Source organism: Pithys albifrons, chromosome 9 (genome assembly GCF_047495875.1).
Source record: "Pithys albifrons albifrons isolate INPA30051 chromosome 9, PitAlb_v1, whole genome shotgun sequence".
Classification (NCBI taxonomy): domain Eukaryota; kingdom Metazoa; phylum Chordata; class Aves; order Passeriformes; family Thamnophilidae; genus Pithys; species Pithys albifrons.
In genome coordinates this window covers 33,150,811-33,172,121 of record NC_092466.1, presented here as the reverse complement: position 1 = coordinate 33,172,121, position 21,311 = coordinate 33,150,811, and the positions used below count along the sequence as shown (strand labels likewise).

At 45.3% G+C, this 21,311-nt stretch overlaps 1 protein-coding gene across 1 annotated transcript; it reads right to left on the bottom strand.

The window, feature by feature from the left end:
* Positions 1-2,373: 2,373 nt before the first annotated feature.
* Positions 2,374-21,281, bottom strand: SIRT1 (sirtuin 1). The gene is made up of 9 exons (XM_071564168.1): positions 20,885-21,281; positions 18,246-18,362; positions 16,467-16,708; positions 15,009-15,161; positions 13,798-13,945; positions 12,075-12,154; positions 7,090-7,276; positions 5,503-6,063; positions 2,374-4,400 (listed from the first exon to the last, which is right to left on the bottom strand). The coding sequence occupies exons 1-9, from the start codon at positions 21,237-21,239 to the stop codon at positions 4,078-4,080; spliced, it is 2,166 nt and encodes a 721-aa protein (XP_071420269.1). The 5' UTR covers positions 21,240-21,281; the 3' UTR covers positions 2,374-4,077.
* Between the last annotated feature and the right edge of the window lie 30 nt (positions 21,282-21,311).

Genomic DNA, 21,311 nt, shown 5'->3' with positions numbered 1-21,311 from the left:
GTTCTCTGAGAGCTGTGTGGAGCATCTCACCCCACCCGAGGCTGTCCCTGGCAAGGTACCAGTCCCAGCACACCCCGAGGGGCCAGGGTTGGGGTAAGGGTGGACAGAGGGAGAGGGTGTGATGCCAAGAAAAGGCCAAAATGAGTGCTGCTAAGAGAAAAGTTCCATCCTTTAGCACAAGGTAATTATTTGCTGCTCAGGGGAAGTGAAGCAGTGGGTACTGCTGAAAGTTCACTTCCAGTTTTTGGTAGTCATTTGGGGGATTTTATACAGTGTTAGGATGGGGTGACAACATTTACATGCATATTCATAACAGGTGGAGTTTAGGCGGAGTTTTGCTAAAATCTTTTGGGACACATATCTTGGAGTTGTTCCGGTATCTTCGGCCTCTCTGAGGGTCTTTCTTGCTCATCTTCCTTGTTTGAACTTAACTTTCTTTGTTCTCTTGACTCATGGTGCTTGACATCAGGGAGTTTTCCTGATTCACATTCTAAGTGAACATCTTACCAATCTGTGACTAAAAGGATATTTTAAAGTACATTCTTGACATCCATTTCTAGGATAGAACAATTTATCTGGTATTGACATAGTGCTGGTAGTACAAGGCACATGGAACGTGAGTTTCACAGTTTCTCAGTTAACTCTTTAAGGCCAAATGCCTGTTTTTCAGGTGGCCGAGGAGATGCACTATCTGCAGGTGAGGGCGTGCTTGGAACAGGCTATAGCTGGGAGGGGCTCTGTGGCCCACAGGTGTGTTGATACAGGGTCAGGCTCTGCAGGGCACTGGGGGTTCTGTCGGTGCCCTGCAGTGAGAGCGCGGAGAGGTTCCGAGTTTGGGTCAGCAGGAGGGAGGGTGGTGGTGCCCCGCTGGGGCTGAGCCAGCGCTCCGCAGCGTTCAGCGCTCCCGGGGTGGTCGGGGCGGGAGATGCGGAGCAGCTTCTGTCGAGCAGCTTGTGCAGAGCAGCTGCAGAGCACAAAGAGAGTTGCGGTGGGCTCGGTGAGCGGCTGGTGCAGCACCAGGGCCGGAGGTGCCGCATCCCTGCCCTGCCAGGAGCCGCCCGTGCTGCGCCGGGTCCTGCAGGGAGTGCGGCCGCAGTTTCTTCCTGGAAGTATCTAAAATCCGCAAGTTACTTCGTGGTTTGCGTGTGCTCGTTTGGTCAGCGGCTCCGACACAGCGCAGGGGTCGCTCGGCAGAGCCCTGGCCGTGACTGGATCTGGGATTTTAGGGAGGCGGAGCCTCTCCTGCCCCGTGAGAGTCCTGTGGTCACACAGCACCCGGGTCTGTGTCTAACAACCCCAAAGACCTGTGTTCTTACATCTGCTTCCACAAGATGAATAGAGGTTTAAGGTGTGCCTTGCTAGGGTTTGCCTGGGCTTTTTTTTAAAAGGTTTACGAGGGGTTTATTCTGCAGTCACCTCGTGGAGAAGTGTATTATGCAAATAGATGCAACTGCTTTCCATTGTGACTGTGCTGGTGTGGTGTTTAAGCTGGAGGTACTCACTGTGTCTTCCTGTTCTCAAACCTGTCTCGATTTTTCAGTTTGATTCTGAATGCTGCTTTCATTAGAATTTTTTGCTCTTACAGCCCCTCTTAACTGGATGTTTTCTGACCCTTTGCTGACTTGTGCATTTAAAAACATTGTGTATTTTCCATAACCAAAACCACTAATTAAAAATGGACTGAATTCCAGACAGACCCATAGAGAATACATGGCCATTAAGAAATAATTATGATGAGATTTTTAAATACGGACTTCCTTTTCTGTCACTTGAAATACTTTTGCAAGGTCATTATTGTGTCTAATGTATGAAAACAGGCTGGAAGGGGGTGGCTATGGAGTAACTTATTAAGCAGGTGTTTGTACTTTGCTATTTTTCAGTGCATCTGTTTAATATAAATACTAAGGGCTAAGATGCTTTCCTGGGGTATTAATGCAAATTACAAGAAAATAACTTCATCTCCTTTATTGAGACTGTACAATTACAGCTGGACCTAAACATGCTCTTCCACGCTTCCAGACAAGTTTCATGGAAGGTGCTGAGTACTTAGGAACAACAAAAAGCTGTGATAGCAAATGTTTCCTCATTCCCAGCATTTGCCTTACTATGGTGTATTCCCTCCCAACTCAGAATATTCTATAACTCTGTGATTATAGTCTGAGGTTCCTCTGCTGTTCAAATATTAGCAAAGACACAAGAAAGAACAAAATGCAGAACTTCATTCAGGCTTTTTCTTTGCCCCTGGGGCAGATGGGGGAAAAACCCCCCCATTTCCTATGTAATGCCTTCCATTAGCTAAGATTATACCTTGACTTTATAGGGCATCTTTGTGAAGTTTTTAAGGTATAACTAGAAATTAACAGAAACCAGAAATCAAATGACAGTTTTAATAGACTTTAGAACAGAGTGTACAAGTATAAAACACTGGTTTTGTATTTCCAAAAGTTGCAGGAAGATAGCCAGTCATTTTAAACAGTCTTCTACAAAACATATGCCAGTAGATTACATAAAAGACACTATATACAATATAAAAGAGCAGAAAACAATCCTCACTGTAAAAATAATTTAAAACAAAGTATCTCAATTTAAAATATCTCCTATAGCACAAACTAATACATTGTGACATGCAAGTGAAAACTAAACATATTGCATTCTTTAGTGTAGCCAAATAAGAGCTGTATTAAATTTGGACAATGAGACAACATGCCAGCATTTCCCGATGAATACAGGAGGCTGTTCTTAAATATTTATTAACTGATGTATCTTATGTTCCAAGAACAGCTACTATACATCTTCCAAAATGTAATAAATATTAAAGCAAAGTATATGAATAATCTACATTGTAGAGTTCATTGGGCCAATGTTGAAAAAAGTGGTTTGTAGAAAAATCCTGTTTCGTTTACTACTGCACTGTGCAATTTTACAAAATATTTCTAAAGGCTTGGAAACAATCTGCACTTGAACATTTGCAACACCCAGTGTTAAGGCAGCCTAGCACTTGAGACAGCAGAATGGGAGAAGCTTTTCATTTGCCAGGTGGAGCAAAAGCAGCTGGGGATGGTTTCCCAGCCTGAAACACGACCCAAACCAACAGGGTGTTAACGGAGCCACTCCGGGTGGAGCCTGTCGGTGTTTGAGTCCCTTTCTCTTGGTTTTGTTGCATCAGTAAGTACAAAGGAAGAGCTTAACTTTTCGTGCCTTCTCCCAGGCTGGTACAAACACAGTTCTGAACTCTGCTCCCACATTAGAGCCTTGGCAACTTATCAAATGCTATTTATAATGCAAGCTGCACTAGATGTGGCTGCTGCATCCAGCGGGACAGGCTCCTGCTGGGGGGGATCCTCTTGGATTAAATGCCAGATTCTGATCGCTACGGAGCCAAGGGCAGCATCGCTTCATGTCCACAGGAAGGATTAAATTAGCAACCTAAGCATTTTCACAGCACTGCTCCATCTGTCTAAACATTGCATTCCTGTCTTGCTTCCATTTCACTATCTGCTCGCGTTTAAGTAGGTCTCAAACATACAAAGTAACTGTTAAAGCAAACAAAAATTAGCTGCCACAGTAGGTCTTAGAAAATGCCAGTGTTTAATGACAGACTGGGCGTGAACGAAAGGTTTAGCAGAAGCTAAGAAAGTTTTAAATAAACCAAAGTGTTACAAAGCGAGAGGTGTGAAAATACCATTCTTTGGTCTAAATTAGCTGTTCCCTTTATATTAGTTTAACATTCCAATGGCTTTTCAAAACTGTTTAAAAATAATATAAGCTGAAATTTATTAAGCAAAAATATGTATTATATACATGGATGCCAGATCAGACAGAGGAACTTAAAAGTGAACAGTGACAGTTGTTTAGATAATCTTAGTACCTTAAAAAAAAGATGAGTTAGTGTTGAGTGCGCAGTAATAGATTTTTATTGAAAAAGGTAAAAAACTAAGCATGAAAATCTGTTTCAGTTATTTATAAACACTACACCCTTATGGTTTCCTTGCTCTAAATTCCGACGTAAACATTCATTCTGACATGCCAAAGCTCCTAATGCTGGTGGGCAGTTCCTGTAACCAGTCAAGGATCACTTTACACGGCGCTGCTTGGATGTTCCGTCCCTGCAGCTTCACTGGGATATGCTGTTTCCTCAGCGGCTGCTCCGTCCTGCTCGGCTCCCTCCTCCCCAAACCCAGGCTCCTCCTCCCTGTCAGGAGCATCCTCGTCCTCCAGGCCGTTGTAGAACTCCTCAATCTCGCTCTCGTCCTCCACGTCCAGGCTCTGGCTGTGGCACGAGCCGCTCTCGCTGCTGCTGCCGCAAGAGCTGGAAGACAGGATGTCGTCCTCTGAATCTGAGTACACCTCAGCACCGTGGAAAATATAGCGGTTGGGGGCCAGAAACAGATACTGAGTACCTGCAACACAAGTCCAGCAGTCAGGGAAAAGCTCAAGCACACGATTCATACAAGATCTTGCCGACTTCTGGGTAGAATATATCTGCATATATATATTTTTATTTTCAACAGTGACACTTAACCCACAAATGAGATGACATGAGAAAAGCATTTATGTCAATGTATGTGTATTTACTATGAAGCTCAAAACAAATGCTTCACTGGGAAGCTCAGTGTTACCTCTCCCCCATCCCTCTGACACCAAAGAGCATTTATGCTTAATGTTTAGCAGCTTTTTTCACCAAAACAGGCACTTCCACGCAGGAATCATCCCACTGTAAGACAGATGTCTAATGAGATGAGATGACTCAGCTGCTGGATCTCCCTCCACTGACTGCAGAGCGAAGCTTGGATCAGACAGCAAACTGTCACTTGGTTAACATGAGCCCAGGTGACACCACCCCACCTCAGAATGATGACATGAACAACAAGTGTCAGTCCATGTTTTAATTGGGAATATCCACAGCCAGATTTCCATTATCTGTGACAGAACAGGAACCCCCTGCACAGAGGATCTGACCAAGTCTGAAACCAGCCTTTGCTTTGGAAAATTGCTATTTAATACCTCACTCCTTACACCAGGTGAGAGACTGAAGGGCTTCCCTGGTAAGTCTGAAGTTCCCTTCAAGCTGTGCCTTGCTCCAGCTGTGAGATTGCTTTCACCTCCTGCCATGACTTCATCCTTCAGCTCCACTGCCACACCAAACCCTGACCTACTGTGACCAGCCTCTCAACACCTCAGCATCAAACTAGTTTTTCTGAAAATGCATTTGAAAATGCTAGAAATGTACTTATGTTTTGATATCTACTTTCAGCCTCCTAAACTTTCTTCTTTTGAGTAAAGATGACACAACCATTATGAAATACAAAAACCGTTTCCTACCAGCTTCTCCAAAACAAAGAAATGGTACAATGAGAGTTATGCAGATAATTGTCTGAACAAAAGTAACCACTGAAACCCACTTATTCCCTCAAGAGTAACTTATTTATTGCTTTCAAAGTAGGTGTAGCATAAACATCTTGTCTAGAAAAATGCAAAATACTGAAATGACTTCGCACTCACCATCCAGCCTTTTGCTGATCTGTTCCTTTGCAGGTCTGTTTACCCAGCACTTCTTCAGTATTTCATTCTTCTCTTTATTTTCTCCGTCGTTAGATCCGTTCTCCTTCATTGTTTCAGAGTTCATTAGCTCACCAGTGGCATTCTCAGGGCTTGCTGACGACGGCTGCGTGTCCTGAAGCTTCTCCTCTGAGCAGGTCCCTGTGGCTTCTGAGGCAGGCTCAGAGTGTTCCACCTTGCACTCAGGTGGGGGTTCTGAGGACCCCGTGGAAGGGGCTGGGGGAGTTGTTGTTCCTGGCGAGCTGGAGCCTTCGGAGATGTTGAGAGGGGTGGGCGGGAGCTCGGCCGAGAGCACGTCCAGCTCCCTGTGCGCTCGTGGGGGCTTCTCTGTTATTTCTGACAGTTTCACTGAGTTGTAGCAAAGTTTTGTGTACTCACTACCCAGCCTTTGACATAATTCATTAATGATAACGTCACAGTCTCCAAGAAGCTCCACGTCAAAGTGTAGATGAGGCAAAGGTTCCCTATTAATTAAGATCTGAGGCACTTCATGGGGGATGGAACCTAAATAAGAAAAGAGAATTCCAAGGTAGGCACTTTGGTTTTACTTTCAGCACAGATCTACTGAGAAGGGCTGATTCCTCAGGCTTCTCTTCATACCTTCCCTTCCAACAGGACCAAAACAGCCAGATCAGGAGGAAGCCAAGCAAATCCCCAATGGAACAGCAGTCTGGGGTTCTGTGCCTGCCATATCCTGCTTAGTTTTCTACACCATTTTTTCCAGTTAAAAGTGTTCCTCAATCACTGAGAAACACATGCACACAAATAATGACTGCAGTCATGTTTGGTCAAGTGTTAGAGCTTAAAATCAGTACTGTAATCTCTTAGAATTATGTTGGTTTTGTGCATTTGTTTTATGTACTTAAGTGCACAGGAAAAATACACTGGTGGTAAACGACACCCCCTTAATTAGGTCAAAATATTTCCAGGTTGTACAGGTTGTTCAAGCTCACTGTGTGTCATTTAATAGTGACTTTAAAATAAGGTACAACTCACATATGTAATGTACCTGATCTGATGTTTTGATACTACATTAGGTCTTTTGAGATGACTCCTTTCTAAATCTTTCCAGTAACTAGGAAAGCATATTGCATGCAGGGAGAGAAATAATTGAGTCTTAGAACAAAGTCATTCAAGTTTTAGAAGAGTACTTTTTCAGATTATCATTTCATTACCTTGAGATCTACCTGGAGTAAAAAAAAGTACTTAAGGTTTGCTACTTTGTGGTTGCAATAATGCCAAGGCCATGGGTTCAATCCCCTATGTGGGCCATTGACTTAAGAGTTGGACTCGACGATCCTTGTGGGTCCCTTCCAACTCAGAACAGTCTGTGATTCTGTAATTGTCAGTAATAGACTTTCTCTTGGTTTCTCTGTTTTGCATTTCAGCTTTCCATAGGCAAGCAGCTTTCATCTGACATGCTTCATCTCGTTTCCCTAAGCCAAAAAGCATTTCTTAGCACTCTTTACTGAGAATTTCACTTCTGACCCCAACTTTTGGAAGGAAATATTACCAGAGAGAGGAACTTACTTGGAATCAATGCTACTGGTCTGACTTTCAGCGAAGACCCAATGACAATGAGAAGATCCACCTCATTCTTGTCGTACTTCATGGCCCGGTGGAACTGCTCGGGCAGGTTCTCCCCGAAGAACACGATGTCCGGCTTCATGATGGCGAGCGGCTCGTCGGGAGGGCAGCGGGGGCAGCGCGGCACGACCTGCACACAACACCCTGTTACTGCAGGGCAGGGCTGGGCTGGGCTGGGCCACAACACCCCTGGTACTGCAGGGCAGGGCTGGGCCACAACACCCCTGGTACTGCAGGGCAGGGCAGGGCTGGGCCACAACACCCCCTGGTACTGCAGGGCAGGGCTGGGCTGGGCTGGGCCACAACACCCCTGGTACTGCAGGGCAGGGCTGGGCCACAACACCCCTGGTACTGCAGGGCAGGGCTGGGCTGGGCTGGGCCACAACACCCCTGGTACTGCAGGGCAGGGCTGGGCTGGGCTGGGCCACAACACCCCTGGTACTGCAGGGCAGGGCTGGGCTGGGCTGGGCCACAACACCCCTGGTACTGCAGGGCAGGGCTGGGCTGGGCTGGGCCACAACACCCCTGGTACTGCAGGGCAGGGCTGGGCTGGGCCACAACACCCCTGGTACTACAGGACAGGGCTGGGCTGGGCCACAACACCCCTGGTACTGCAGGGCAGGGCTGGGCCACAACACCCCTGGTACTGCAGGGCAGGGCTGGGCTGGGCTGGGCCACAACACCCCTGGTACTGCAGGGCAGGGCTGGGCCACAACACCCCTGGTACTGCAGGGCTGGGCTGGGCCGCAACACCCCCTGGTACTGCAGGGCAGGGCTGGGCCACAACACCCCTGGTACTGCAGGGCAGGGCTGGGCTGGGCTGGGCCACAACACCCCTGTTTACTGCAGGACAGGGCAGGGCTGGGCCACAACACCCTTGGTGCTGCAGGGCTGGGCTGGGCCACAACACCCCTGTTACTGCAGGGCTGGGCTGGGCCACAACACCCCCTGGTACTGCAGGGCAGGGCTGGGCCCCTGCAAGGCTGTGTTCATGCATTTCACAGACACATGGCAAAGGCAGGGAATTTCAGTGATATTTCATTTCATTTTTCTGTGGATGTACAGATTTTTTACTCTAGCCTGCAGGAACTGCAGAGGGACATAAAGCTACAGCAGGAGTAAAAAGGGAGAAGAAACCAGGCAGATCTACAGCACAATTCTCATCTGACAATTAAGGTAGAGTCCAGAAGTCATGCTCAGCACCAATAAGCAATCACCTCCTATTTGATGAGTGTATTTTTCTTGGTTTAATCAGAGCAAAAACTTAGATTTCATTGACAGTTTCCAAGGATCCAAGAATCTGATACAAACCCCTTCCTGTGCAGTCTGTTGCAGAGCTTTACCTCCACCTCTCCTCTCCTAAAGGGCTCCTGTGTTATACACACAGAGCAACAGGCACTGTGGAGGCAGCTGGCTGAAAGCAGGCAGGACAAGAACAGCACAGAACCTTTGCTTGGTCTCCATTTAAAACTCTTCCAATTGCTCCAAAAACAGAGCAGAACCCTCATTTGCTGGCAGAAGTGGGTAAGAGTTACGTTTGTTGAGATGTAGACTCCCTTTCCTCCTGAAACCAGAAGGTCTTCTGATCTCTGGGACCTCTCTCAACATTTTCCTATTTTAAGATTTTTCCAGAGAGAAGAGAAGCAAGAAGGTGAGTGATAGATCTACAGTCAATACTTCAGTTACCACTGAGAATTTCCCTTTTAATAGTTCAAATCTTCTCAGTTATAGTGTTAAAATATGATGCCCCAGAATAAATCTGAGGAGCTAAATGTACCTGCAATCCTACAGCTGTAAATTAGAGCTATAGAAGAGATATGTATTACCTATTGTAATAGGAAAAGATGTGAAAACTGACATTTAGTTGCATAACAAGTCCCTCCTGTGCAAAGAACAGCTGCAGGAAAAATAATAAAGAATGTGAAAAGTTCAATCAAAGTATTAGTTCTATGGATGCCTGCAGTGGGACAGAAAACAATACTCTCCAAATGAGAAAACACCACAGGTGGAAGACCCTCCTCTGGTGTCAAAGGACCTTCTTGTCCAAAATGTAAGTCTTTGAACAAAGAAAACCTTTTGGGAGGGATGCCCAAGAAGCAGTTTGGCACAAGAGCCAGAACTGGCAGGGAGGAAATCTCCACCCTGTACCCAAGCTAAACAGCATCCAGTAACCCCACACTTGGGGGAAACCAACTAAAGAATTCCCCCCCAAGGAGCAGATGGCTAGAATGAATATTGGACTTGTTCTTCAGGTTTTTAAATATTAGAAAGAAAGCTTATACAAACAGCTCATACTTTCTTAAGCTTTTTCCCCTGCTGTCTCTTTTGTTGATGCCAGTGAGGCCTTTGCACTTTCTGGAAGGTTAAGTAGGGTAAATAATTTGCTCTGTATTAGCAGGAAGATGAAATGAAGACCTATAACTTCTGATTTAAGAAGACCAAATAATACTAACTCTGTTTCCATCATTTCTCCCAGCAAGCCCAATGACTTGTGACTTAGTGGATCTGTTTCTGTTGAAATCATCTGAGTCACTGCAACGGACCCATAAATGCATTTCAACACTACTCTACTCACCAGCTTTTCTCTGCTAATCCTCAGAGAGGTCATCAGTAAAGGGGAAGATTTATTCCAAGAGCTGAAATTGATACCAAGAAGTTAAAGCTACAAAATTGGCCACTAACAGGGCCCTCTGCAGCAGCAGCTCCCCCAGGCCCCCACCAGCTCTGCCGATGCATTTCTCTAATCAAAGAGAACTGGAATTTGTCACTGACTAATTGATGTTATCCATATAGCAAAAACAAGATCAGTGAAGATTACATTGGCTTAAGAATAGTCAAAAACTGGGGCATGTTTTCCATTTCTTGAGCCCTTTCTGGCTCAATCTGAGACTCTTTTACTAGTTCTTGAAGCTGCCAAAAATAGCCAAAAGTGATATTTTTGAAAGTAGCCAAAAGTGATATTTTTAGAAGTGACTGACAGTTGTTCTGCTTGGATGTTGTGTGTGCTTTGTACCTGCTGCTGTTTCTCACCCAGAGGGATGGCTGAGGACAAGAGACAATCACTTACAGGGCACAGGCCCTGGATCCTGGAAGTGGCAAACAGATGAAGAGCAGCATTTTTCTGAGATGATCTCAAACAATTCTCAGTATGTGAGCTGTTGAAGGGAAATCCTGACAGAAATATCTTAGCCAGACTCACTTCCTTGTGAAGCACATCCACCCATCAGGGGATGGACCACAGCAAAGGAAAAGTATTTCCAGGGAAAACTAAGGAGCTGGGGCCAGAGTAACTGAACTGTGCTGGAGTGAAGCACAGCAGAGACCAGAACCTGGACCATCCACTGTGACCCAGGAGCCAAAACCATCTTTGGTTTTTGGAGGACTTGTTAGAGAACAGAGCTGTTGAAATGAACAGTGTTGTGTTCTATAACTACAGAAAACATTTCCTTTGATATATGAGGAACCAAATTCTACATTTCAGAGGGACAACAGAAGAAGATGCTGCATAGCACTGGGCTGAGAAATGCAGGCTACAGAATGAAGATAATGGTGATAAACAGAATTCTTTTTTCAGGCATAAAGGAGGAAGGACATGTTTTCTTTCAGTTGCTCTATTCCTTACTTTGTGAAGTGGTATTTGGCAACACCCACATTAATTTGGATTATGGAAATAGTTCAGCATTACAGCTTGGGCCTGTCCTGAGGAGATAGACCTGGCAACAGGGCTTCAAGGTTAGAGCTGAGGGAACAAGTGCAAGAAGCTCCTTGAGGCTCATCCTGTGAGAGAGAACCCTCTTTGCTCCTGTCAGGCAGAACTCTCTCCACTCCCCATCTCTCCATTCCTGACCCTGGCAGGGCCCAGCCAGCAAGGCACAGGTTTGGTTTGACACAGGAACACAAAATGGCTCAGGTGGTCCTTGGAAAAGGAGACTAACAATGCAAACAGAAAGTCAAAACATGCTTAGGAGGAAGAAAACCTAAACTGCAGCCAGCTGGCCTTGAAGGTAAAGGAGCAGCAAACATCTGTAAGATAACAAGTTCTCAAAACCAGTATTCTTCATAGTAAAGTAAACCATATTCCATTTTCAGTATTTCAGTGTTACAAGGCTTCAGGCTCTCAAGATTCACGTTTCTCAAAGCTTGAACTCAAACAGCTCTTCTGAAAGGCTTTCATTGGATTCTGCTTCAAATGTAATACCTGAAGGATTTGCATCCTTTCCAGGTTTCTCATCTAAAGTTGAAGCTGTGGACTCTGGAGCATTTATCAAAAGAACATGAGCCTGCAGAAGGAGTCCCCTTTCATCTGTTTGAACAAGATCTTTTGGATCACAGATCATCACCTCTGTTCCTTCAGAAGAAGGAAAAAGGCAAAGAGGCTCTTGCCAAGTCACAGGTTCATCTGCTCCGACAGAGCAGAACTCCTGCCTTGGCCCTGGGACACTGCACACCCAAATGTGGGAGTTCAGACTGTGGAATAGTTCAGGAGTCCTGGAAAGCAGCATCCAGCAGCTCCTTTGATCCTTGCTCTGGGGTCAGCAATCAGCACAGGTAAATGCTCAAAGAGCAGCCAACATTAGAAAGGCTGAGAGTGCTTTCTCAGTGTGACTGAGTTCAGGTTAACACAAACCAAGTATAAATCCAAGCTTCTACTTCCATTTAGTCTCTACTTTTCTTGCCATTAAAAATAGACTCTTAATGTTTTGTTTTGGTTTTTCCCATTACCTAATTTTTACAGTATAGTTTTTGAATATACTTTAAATACCAGAGGAAAAGCTAAAACACAGAGAGGCACTTTTATGAAATATATACAAAGTTATGGAGCCTTTTAGCAGCAGATCCTTTAAGCAATCCCAGCATGGTGTTTTGGGGGTTGTTTTTTAAGATTATTACTTATTAGAAAGTTGCAGTGAATTCAAGTAAATTTTTACCTGATTGAAAATATCTCCTCGAACAACTTCACAATCAACTCTGTATTTACAGATCAGGCAGGAAGCTGTTGCAAAGGAACCTGAGGGGAAAAACCCATATGGTGGAATCAGAATTTTCAGTCATTCAGATTGAGTCTTTTTGCCCAAGCTGTTTTGACACAAAGGCTTTTATGTTGCAGTGCTACAGAAATCAGGCATTAAAAAAGTAATGTAAAATTAAGAGGAGATACTTGTAATACTAAAATTTGTTCTTCTAGATGTTAATCAGCAGAAATCTTGTTTTAAGAGTAGCTTAAAGTAACAATTCAGACCTTTATACAGCATGTTGGGGACGTGCTTGTCAGACTAGCAGACCTAACCCCTACCCACTCACAGCTCTAATCTGTGAATTAATTTCACCATCAGGATTTGATCAGGAAATTTGCTGTCCCAAGCAAAGCCAGCAGCCCACGGCCTCCAACCACCCAGCTACAGCAGTGGCAAGGAATGCAGTCCAGTTCCAGAGGTACTGGTTGAGTGCAAGAGCCATTTCCAATTCAGAGAATGCATCTCAGAGAATGCAGTTTCCATGGCAGAAACTTTACTGTAGGTCTGCAGTGAGAAATCAGACATATGAAGTCCCCAAATCACTTCAAGGTTCCTTGTTAACTACTTGTGATTAACTTGCCACAGCCAGAGAAAAAAAGGTAAAAACAGCAGTGAATTTAAGTGTATTAACCCTTATATAAGTGTTTTGGTTTCTCTTCAGCCACTACCATTAGTCAAAGACCTTTTGGTAAAGAGCAGCAACTGTATGTCTGATAAAACCTGATGTGCTCAAAACAACCTTTACTAGTTGCCAAAGGCCTCAAAATCTCAAAGTCAGCATGTTTTTTAAAAATCTGTTTAATGGGAAGTTACCTTATACAGGACATTCACTAAGGATGGTCTGCAATGTCATCCCTACAGTGTGCAACTGGAAAAATGGGGAGCTTGAGCAGGGAGGTGCCTTACAAACATGACAGCACAGTCTTTAGACAATTCATTTGCAGAATTTTACTAAATGATGCACTTTAAGAACTAATTTTCTGCATTCTTTCCTTAAAAATACATCTTTGGAGTGTTGGCTTGACAGATGCAAGTCCTTGGAAATGGAAAGTCTGCCAAGCGAGTGAAGTGATTCCATGAGTTTGGCCTCACAGCTCCAGGCTGTGTGTGACACTGAGGGTGTGAGGAGCTGATCTGCAGTGCAGCTGAACTGGTGATTAATCCACAATGTTTTATACATGAGGTGAAGTCACCAAAGTGTCACATATTTCAAGATTTCAGTGGAACACAACCTAAATAGAGTCAGGTGACAGCAGACTCCCATGTCACTGACAGACAGTGAGAGGGACCTGTGACAACACTGATTTCCATGCTGTGTTCTTGTTCAGATCAAGAGGCACCAAATGCATTTTAGAAGTTGTGGTCTAAGCTGGTGCAAGCAGGATGTGTATCTTCACTGATAGACACAGACCACTGTTTATCAAGGTCAACTTCTGAAAGAATTATTTCCACTTAAAACACTTCTAATTTAAATACTTAAGCTATCAAAAAAAAGTCAGCATTTTAAAAGCAGACTATTTGTTGGCAAGAGACAGGAATTCAAGGAGAAAAAGTTTAATTCCCAAGCAGTTCCCTTGTCACATGCAGCAGTAAGAATCATTCCTAGCCATAAGTAAGTGAAACCAAACCCACTAACCATGACACTGTATTATCCTTTGGATCCCTGCAACCTGCTCCAGTGTGTCGATGTTCTGAGTGTAGTTGCGAAGCAGCTTTCCTTCTTTATCCATCAAAGCTATGAACTTGTGACAGAGAGATGGCTGGAACTGTCCTGGGTAGATTTCCTAGGGAATTCAGAACACATTAGAGAGTGTAAATGTCTTTATTTTAAAGGCAGCAATTCACACTGAGCTCAATCTGTCCCCAGGGATCATGTCAGCAAATAACACTGTCACTCCCTGTGCCCTTTGCCACTGCTCTGGCTCCACCAGCTCAGCTGCTGATCACAGCAGGATGAACTGCCCCTTGCAGCAGCAGCAGCTGCTGGTTTGTTCTTTACTCAGCAGAAAAGCAGCATTTAGATCTCTTTCTGGTTTTGATAATTGTGGAATAGGAAAGATATTTTTTCCCTTTTGAAGTGTCGAGTAACTGATATTTGCAAACAGAAACATGTATTTTGATGGACAGAAAGGAGGAGTAAACAAGTAAAAAAGAAAAAGTATCAGCTAAATTGGATTTGGACTTTTCTGGCAAACCTTTGTATAAGCACACTTTAAGTATGCTGAGTTTTTTGCCTGGTGTGGCATTTTTTTGTTTGGGGGTTTTTAGGGGCTTTTTGGTGGTTTTGTGTGTCTGTGTGTTTTAATATTAAAAACAAAGGAACCCAGTATATTAACGAGCATCAAAATATGGTTATGTGGACAGGAAACTTTGAGAGAAAGCCAAGCAGATGAGGAATGCACTGGATTTCCTTTTCCATCTTTGTAACATAACAGAGTAGCATTATGAACTGTGAGGGAGGAATGATGGAGCACAACTAGTGGTGACTGATTTTCACAAGTCCTTACTGGTGCTGGACAAATTGTTGTGGTTTGGGTTTGATTTTCTTCAGTCCCAAGGAAACTGCAGGTTATATGCAATTGGGGTTTTTGTTTCACATGTATCTACAGCTCCTACAATTCCTTCTTGTCTAGGAGATGTACTTGCTGCTTTTGAAACTGTTTAATATCACTAACATCTCTTCTGCTGTCTGGAATGGGTGTGTGTATTGTAAACTTCTAACAGGAACAGTAAAAATAAGCTTAAAAAAACCAAAAAGGAGAGAATGTTGCTAAATATTTCTAGTTTTATATCTGATTTTAGTGTTGTTATCTGTCTTTACTGGCCAAGAACTGTTGGAAAACCTACCTTTGCAAACTTAAAGAAGGGTCTGGGATCCTTTCTGAAGTATTCTATATCAAACATTGCCTGAGGGTCTGGCAGGTCTGGGAAGTCCACAGCAAGGCGTGCATAGATGCCATCTCTGGATCTGAAGTCAGGTATTCCACAGGACACAGACACCTGAAACACATGTTTGCAACCTGAAGTGAAACTACACATTGGGCTGTGAAGAGCTGCTGTGATAGAAACTCTGGGAAACCACATTTTTGTATGCTCAGAGGCATTAAGAACAAATCCAGTCTGGGTTCTCTGCATTTATTTTTCTTTCCTTGTTTTGGTTTGGTTTTGTTTTTGTTTTTGTTTGTTTGTTGTTTGGTTTTTGTGTTTTGTTTTGTTTTTTTCAGGTAGAGCAACATAACAATTCCCAACCAATTCCCAATCCCAGAGGCAGCACAGAGACCAAGTTTGACAAGTGGACAAAACCCCCTTTTAGTACAGTCCACACAGGCAGTACCAGGGCACCAGAACTTGCTTTTACCACTGGAAGCTTTGTAAGATGTGAACAGAAATTCTGAGTGCTGTTGCATTAAATTTTGGTAGTAAGTGTTCACTAGTCTGGCAACTCAGGCTTAGACAAGGTGGTTAATAGTTTAAAATTTTATATATGTGCTAACACAGTAGATTCTTACTTTTGAAGGATAAACTTGTGATAAAAACTATTTACTGGTAAACACTGTTTATGAAAGCATTGTAGTGGTCAGTAAGGACTAAAATTACTGTCTCAGACCACCTCAAAATACCATGGAGGAGGAGGAGAAGCAGGTGTATGGAGGCACAGAGAGCAGGACACCAAGCCTGGGTGCCAGCAACAGCAGTGCTTCTCTAAAACTGCTCTGAGCTTCTCGTCTGCTGAGTCGGGTCACACCATCTGTGTGTGAACAGCAGAAGCAAAAATGATCTGGCTCACAGGTAAGAGCTGCAAATGTGCAACAGGTGGGAAACGTTCTTCAGTAAAACAGTGAGGAGCCTCATCACCATCATGGAGCAGCCCATGCTAAAAGTGACATTCAGTCTCCTGAAACCTAAGCAAACTCTCCTTATGATCCTCCCCCTGCCAACACTTTTTTTAATTTTCACATTCTATTCCCCGGAGCTCCATCTGGTATTTTGAGAGATTCACTGAGATTTTCTTGAAGAAATCATTACCTTTGTTCAAAATGAAAAAATGCCTAGGATGGAAAATGTACTGGACAGGTCATGTGTTCTTACGTTTTGCATGAAAGCAACTATTTAAGAGTACAAATGTCCAGTAATTTTTTGTTATGAGATGGTGCAATTTCCAGCCTAAGCTCCAGTCCTTCCCATGGCCTTTCCCGTGCCTCCTGCTCCCCCAGCACCAGATGTGCTCCCATCCTCTGCCTGCTGCAGGGAAGGGTTTCACCCACTGTCTGCCCATTTCCACACTCCCCCTGCAGGGAAACGTACCCCAGCTCCAGTCAAGACCATTATCTTCTTGCATTCTTGTAAAAGTTTCACAGCATCATCAATGGTATTGATGTCTTTCCTTTTTTTCCTTTTTGGTGGCTCAGAAAGGATGTTTATCACGATTTGCCACAGAGTCATATCATCCAGCTCAGGGGGGGGGATCGTTTCTGGCAGCAGGTCCTTCAGGATCGTCCGTGGGTCTGTACCCAACATCAGGTGCTGCTGAACAAAAGTGTAGGGACCTAAGGAAAGAAAATTTAAAAATATTTAAAGCTGAGTCAAGTCATGCAGATGATTATGGTCACTGTAAAGTTTATTAATGCCTGCTACTACAGTTTTATGAACCCAGTTTAATGCTCCATTCATCAAAATCCCTGTATGTTTGGTCTAAATTCTGAAGGGATAGGACAGCTGAGGATTTTATTTATTTACCACTATGTTATGAAGGATTTCATAGAAATCAAAGTAGAAATCCCAGTTCAGAGCAAACTTAATGGCTTTTAGAGGTGCACTGATGTAGCAACAGGACTTTCACAATGTGTCTCCATTTTATGGCTTCATCTGTATCTTGCCAACATTTGGTATTTACAGGAAAAAGCTGAAGAGACAACAAACAAAGGGGCATGATGGGCTCAAGCTCTGCCAGGGGAAATTGAAGTTGAAGAGCAGAAAAAACTTCTTTGCAGAGAGAGTGCTCAGGCATTGGAATGGGCTGCCCAGAGAGGGGGTGGATTCCCCATCCCTGGAGGTTTTTAACCTGAGCTTGGCCGTGGCACTGAGTGCCATGATCTGGTAAAGGGACTGGAGTTGGACCAAGGGTTGGACTTGATGATCTCGGAGGTCTTTTCCAACCCAAACCATTCTATGATTTTATGATTCTATGAAACATACATATACCTTCTAGTGTTCTTATAAACCATCACTTTAAATAGACAAATTGGGCCCAGCAATTCATGGAATTTGTTGTTCTTTTGGTCATCTAACCCTAATTATTTCAGACATGACCCCCTAAAGCCATCAAATCAAACACTTGAGACTAGGGCTGTAGAATGAAAATAGGTACATCTTAAAAAGCTGAACTAGGAGGACCCAAATAACCATCACTATGGTAAGTTACATACAAAGAAAACAAATGTTACACATATTTACCCAAAAGGTACCAACAGTGATCCCATAATGAGGGATCAGCAAAGACAACCCAGGGGCAGGTTTTAAGTGTTCTCACAATGCATTTCCTTGCAGCTACTCTGCTCAATAGTGGCAAAACAAATGCTGTGGCATTGTCACACCTGTAAGTCCCAGGCCCACTGTGCCCCTGTGAGAGGCAAGGACTCGGCACTGAGCTCCCCATGGCCACACCTGCCCATTGCTAATGTGCAATACACTCAAACCCATGTCACAGTCAGTCCACAGGGCTCACTCTCCTAAAATCACACAGGAATCATCTTCTTGTTCCTTAAAAAACTAATACTAAATGAATAGGGTAGAAATATGCCATGAATCATTTCAGTTTAGAGTCTGTGTATGATTTTAATAGGGATCATGGTGGGATTTCTACTGAAGAAAAAAATGAGGCAGTGACAATTTTAATCAACATACAGTAAGTTTCAAGAGTTTCATTTTTAAACTCCTTCAACAGCATACAGAATACAGTAAACAATGCTAAGACACTCAGAAGCACTAATTGCCAGGGTTTTTTTCTATAGATAACACTGTTTGCAGTCTGGGGAGAACTAAGTAACTGTTCAGAGCACCGAAGAAGATCACACAGGCATCTACCTATGCGTGGTCTGGGGGTCCAGTCGCTGGAACTGGCATGGGAGGCTCTGTCGTCCTCGTCGCTGTCGCAGGAGTGGAAGCCGTTGGCCATGATTTCATCGCTGAGGAGAAGGGGATCTGCAAGACAGCACAGCCAGGAGGGTGACAGCCCAGCCACGGCACCAAAGACAGCACAGCCAGGAGGGTCACAGCCCAGCCACGGCACCAAAGACAGCACAGCCAGGAGGGTCACAGCCCAGACACGGCACCAAAGACAGCACAGCCAGGAGGGTCACAGCCCAGACACAGCACCAAAGACAGCACAGCCAGGAGGGTCACAGCCCAGCCACAGCACCAAAGACAGCACAGCCAGGAGGGTCACAGCCCAGACACAGCACCAAAGACAGCACAGCCAGGAGGGTCACAGCCCAGCCACAGCACCAAAGACAGCACAGCCAGGAGGGTCACAGCCCAGACACAGCACCAAAGACAGCACAGCCAGGAGGGTCACAGCCCAGCCACAGCACCAAAGACAGCACAGCCAGGAGGGTCACAGCCCAGCCACAGCACCAAAGACAGCACAGCCAGGAGGGTCACAGCCCAGCCACAGCACCAAAGACAGCACAGAAGTTAATATTGTGTGCTTTTACAGCTGGTAAGAAAACCAAACCAACAGTTTTGCCACTTGGGCACAGAAAGTGTCTACTTTTCAGTGCAGGATTTGCCCTCCTAATGCTGGGCTTCAGTGGGCTGGATGCTGACCTTGGGGACATCTCATTCTACAGGGTGTTGGGCATTATGGGTATTGTATCTTAGAAAAAAATCCAAATATTTTAAAAGTATAATTATAAATACCTTTCTCCTACAATTCTAACTGTATTCAGCTCACTGAAAAACTGGATAAAATGCAGACATGTCATCACTATAGACAGCTCTCTATGTTTTAAGAGCATTTTAAAAGCATTTTAAGAGAAACCCACAAACACAAGCAAGTTATATAATTTTGTGAGGGTGTTACCTTGCAGCTGGAGCCACTTGATGATATTTCTGTTATGACACAAAACGTGCTCCCTTGAACCACCTTCACTAACTCACTGGGTTTGGCTCAGAGTGCCAGTCCCCTCTGCTCAGCCTGTGGCCTTGAGCCAAAGTAACTCAATCTAACTCCTCCTGGATGTCCATGAAGGAGCCCAGAGGAGAAGGAGACACTTGTGTCACAGCACGTGTCACTGAGCTCACACTGAAGAGGAAATCTAAATTCTAACCTGAGCAGCTTACTCGAATTTAGACCACTAAACCTTTTTATTATTGGCTTTATTAGAAATAGCCACAGCACCTGTAGGTTAATTTGCTGAAAATCTAAGATATGAACAAAGAACAACCAATTTCAGTCATGCTCTCTAAAGCAAGGAATCACTGTAACAGTTCTCAGTCTCTGAAGAACCCCCTGCATCAGCTGTTACTGCACTTGATGCTTAAATGAAAAACACCACAAAACACCATAATTTTTTTTATTCAGAGATCATCTTGTCCTTTCCCTTATTGGCATAAATACTTTATTCTGATTAGAACAGAAAGAGGTTAAGGACAGAAATTTGCTGTGTGTTCTTGCTGGCCTGTTCTTCTGGGGCCACAGGTGCTCATGGACATCACTGTGTTTTATTAATCTACATATTTACAGCATTTCACTTCCATCTCGTTATGTGTGAAGTAAGTGAAAATATTAAGCATTATGGAGAAGAAAAAAGTGGGTTAGTAACATCAATAACTGCGAGGTGCAAGTTTAACTCAAATGACCTGTGTGGTTTCTGTAGGAAGAATCGAAGCTCACGTTGTGAGACTTGCCACATACCGGCCACACAGTATCAGGGATTTAAGAAACAGTGACAGTACAAGCAGCTAAAATAAGTTTAAACTGTAACATTAACCTGATTCCTTGCCAGACACAGCAAAACATGCCTGGGAGTCTGAGGCACTTGAGCAAAAAGGCTCTCTGGTAAGAGATCACCAGCTCTGCTCTTTGCTGTTCCGATGGAGTTTTTAAATACTGAGGCTGTGCCAGGTTTATCCTGCAGCTCTGCTGCTTTTGCAGAGGCAGAAATTGTCTGCAGTTTTACTATGGAGTGAAGGTAAACGACCTTTAACTGCATTCCAGGATAAAATGTAAAGACTTTACGGGCCGAATGCAGTGTCTCATGTATCTTTCAGTAAGTCTTTCTGAAGCTCTGCTTTTAAAAAAGGCAAAATGAAGGACGACAACGACCAACTCAAACGCTCTGTGTGCACTGTGAGGTGTTTCACACTGATACTCCCCACCAGTACACTTTAAAAAAAGGCCTGAAAGAAACTTTTTAGAAAGATTATGGTTTAATTTCGTGCCGCAGTCACTGAACGCTTAAGCAAGGCCGTCAGTCGCGGTTATCTAAAGCGCTGTACAAGCAGCAGTGCTGCCTGTGCGGGTTCCCAAGGCACGAACAGCGCTGTTATCCCGGGCAGGGGCTGTGCGAGGGGAACCGCCGGCATTGTGGCGTTTGGCCGGCACTGCCTCGCTGCCAGGGCCGGGGCTGGGCCGGGGACACCGAGGCGGGGAGGGGCGGCGGAGGGGAGGGGAGGGGAAGGGGAGGAGGAAGAGGAGGAGGAGGAGGGGGGAGGGTCCTCACCGGGGTGCGGGGCCGGCGCCGCGGCCGCCCCGTCCGAGCGCTGTGCCCGCCCGCGGTCCGGGGCCGCCTCCGCCGCGTCTTCTCCGGGCGCCGCCTCCTCGCCGTCCCCCCACGGCCGCGGCTCGGCTCGGGGCAGGCCCCGCGGCTCGGCCCCGCCGCCCTGCTCCTGCTCCGCGCGGCCGCCATGGCCCGCCGGCTGGGCCGGCCCCTCGGCAGCGGCGGCAGTACCGGCGGGCGGCGGCTGTGCGGCGTGGCCGGGCCCGGGGCTCGGGGCGGGCCCGGGGCGGTGTCGCTTGGCCGCGGGCTCGGCGCTGTCCGTGCTGGGCCCGAGCGGCGCCGCGTCCCCGTCCGCCATCTTGGCGCCGCCGCCGCCCCCCGCCCCGCGCCCGCCGCGGGCAGCGCCGCACGTGACCGCGCACGTGACCGG

What these genes read in the sequence shown, in the direction of transcription:
- SIRT1 (XM_071564168.1), bottom strand. Translation starts at nt 21,239, where the DNA reads ATGGCGGACGGGGACGCGGCGCCGCTCGGGCCCAGCACGGACAGCGCC. An exon ending in GGCGCCGGCCCCGCACCCCG is followed by an intron (nt 18,363 to 20,884) that starts GTGAGGACCCTC and finishes GCTGTCTTGCAG; the next exon opens with ATCCCCTTCTCCTCAGCGAT. An exon ending in CCTTCTTTAAGTTTGCAAAG is followed by an intron (nt 13,946 to 15,008) that starts GTAGGTTTTCCA and finishes TGAATTCCCTAG; the next exon opens with GAAATCTACCCAGGACAGTT.